This window comes from Trypanosoma equiperdum (assembly GCF_001457755.1).
Source record: "Trypanosoma equiperdum strain OVI genome assembly, contig: ctg_1980, whole genome shotgun sequence".
Taxonomy (NCBI): Eukaryota; Euglenozoa; class Kinetoplastea; order Trypanosomatida; family Trypanosomatidae; genus Trypanosoma; species Trypanosoma equiperdum.
Genome location: NW_027124038.1, coordinates 9,854 through 10,719, shown reverse-complemented (window position 1 = coordinate 10,719; position 866 = coordinate 9,854). Strand labels below are relative to the sequence as shown.

Genomic DNA, 866 nt, shown 5'->3' with positions numbered 1-866 from the left:
ATACGAGAATGGGGAGTGCAAGGCTAAAGAGGGAGTAAAAGTGGAAAATGATGCCAAAAACATAAACACCACAGGAAACGATTCTATTTTGATTCATAAGATCCCTTATTTTCTTGCAGTTTTGCTTCTACAATAACACTTTTAAGAATTATTGGTAAAAGCTTTTTGAACTACGTTATGAAATTTTAAAAAATTTCTATTTTGAGAGAATTTGCCAACATTTGATATATTTTAACACTTTTGTAAAACCTTTGCAGAATGTTTAAAATTTTTTTAAAAAACATGATAGTGAGATGCAGTTACATTTAGTAGAGTAATAGGATTTTAAAATGAGTTACTAATGAAATTTGTTTATATTTTTTAATTTGTGGACACTGGTTAGGGCTATAATGGTAATAATAATAGTAAGGATTATAGAAGTTTGTTGCGAGTGTGTATACTAGTATTATTTTAAAAAGTGTTGAAGACTTAATTCTACGTCGACATGAAGTGCTTAAGAGGATGGAAATGGTGCGAAGAATTATATTAGTTGTCACAGTGAAAGATAAAGTGAGTAAAAAAGATAGAAAATTGGCAGTTTCAAGCAAAATATGAGATGTAACATCATATACAAGACGACAAATGGAGTAGTGAATGTCAGACAGAGCCAATTTTACAGGCTTAACGGTGTGGCTACGTAATCCGAACAAGCAGCGGCAGAAGATGAATAGGAAGATAATGCAAAATGCTGTGTCAAGAGGAACTGACAATGCTGCTACGTTGTCTTCCTTAAAAATCTAAAGTCAAGACACTATTAATCGTATAAACGGTAATTTTTATGATGCCAATGGCTTCTTATGTTGATTTGTTTAAAAAATGTAGCAAGA

General features: G+C 31.4%; 1 pseudogene across 1 annotated transcript in view; it reads left to right on the top strand.

Moving 5' to 3' along the window:
* The window catches only part of TEOVI_000854200:pseudogene, a 1,392-nt pseudogene extending 1,262 nt beyond the window's left edge, over positions 1 to 130 (top strand). Inside the window, exon 3 of the mRNA in view lies at positions 1 to 130. This exon is cut by the window's left edge and continues 14 nt beyond it. Within this exon, the coding sequence occupies positions 1 to 130 (130 nt within the window).
* Positions 131 to 866: the final 736 nt, after the last annotated feature.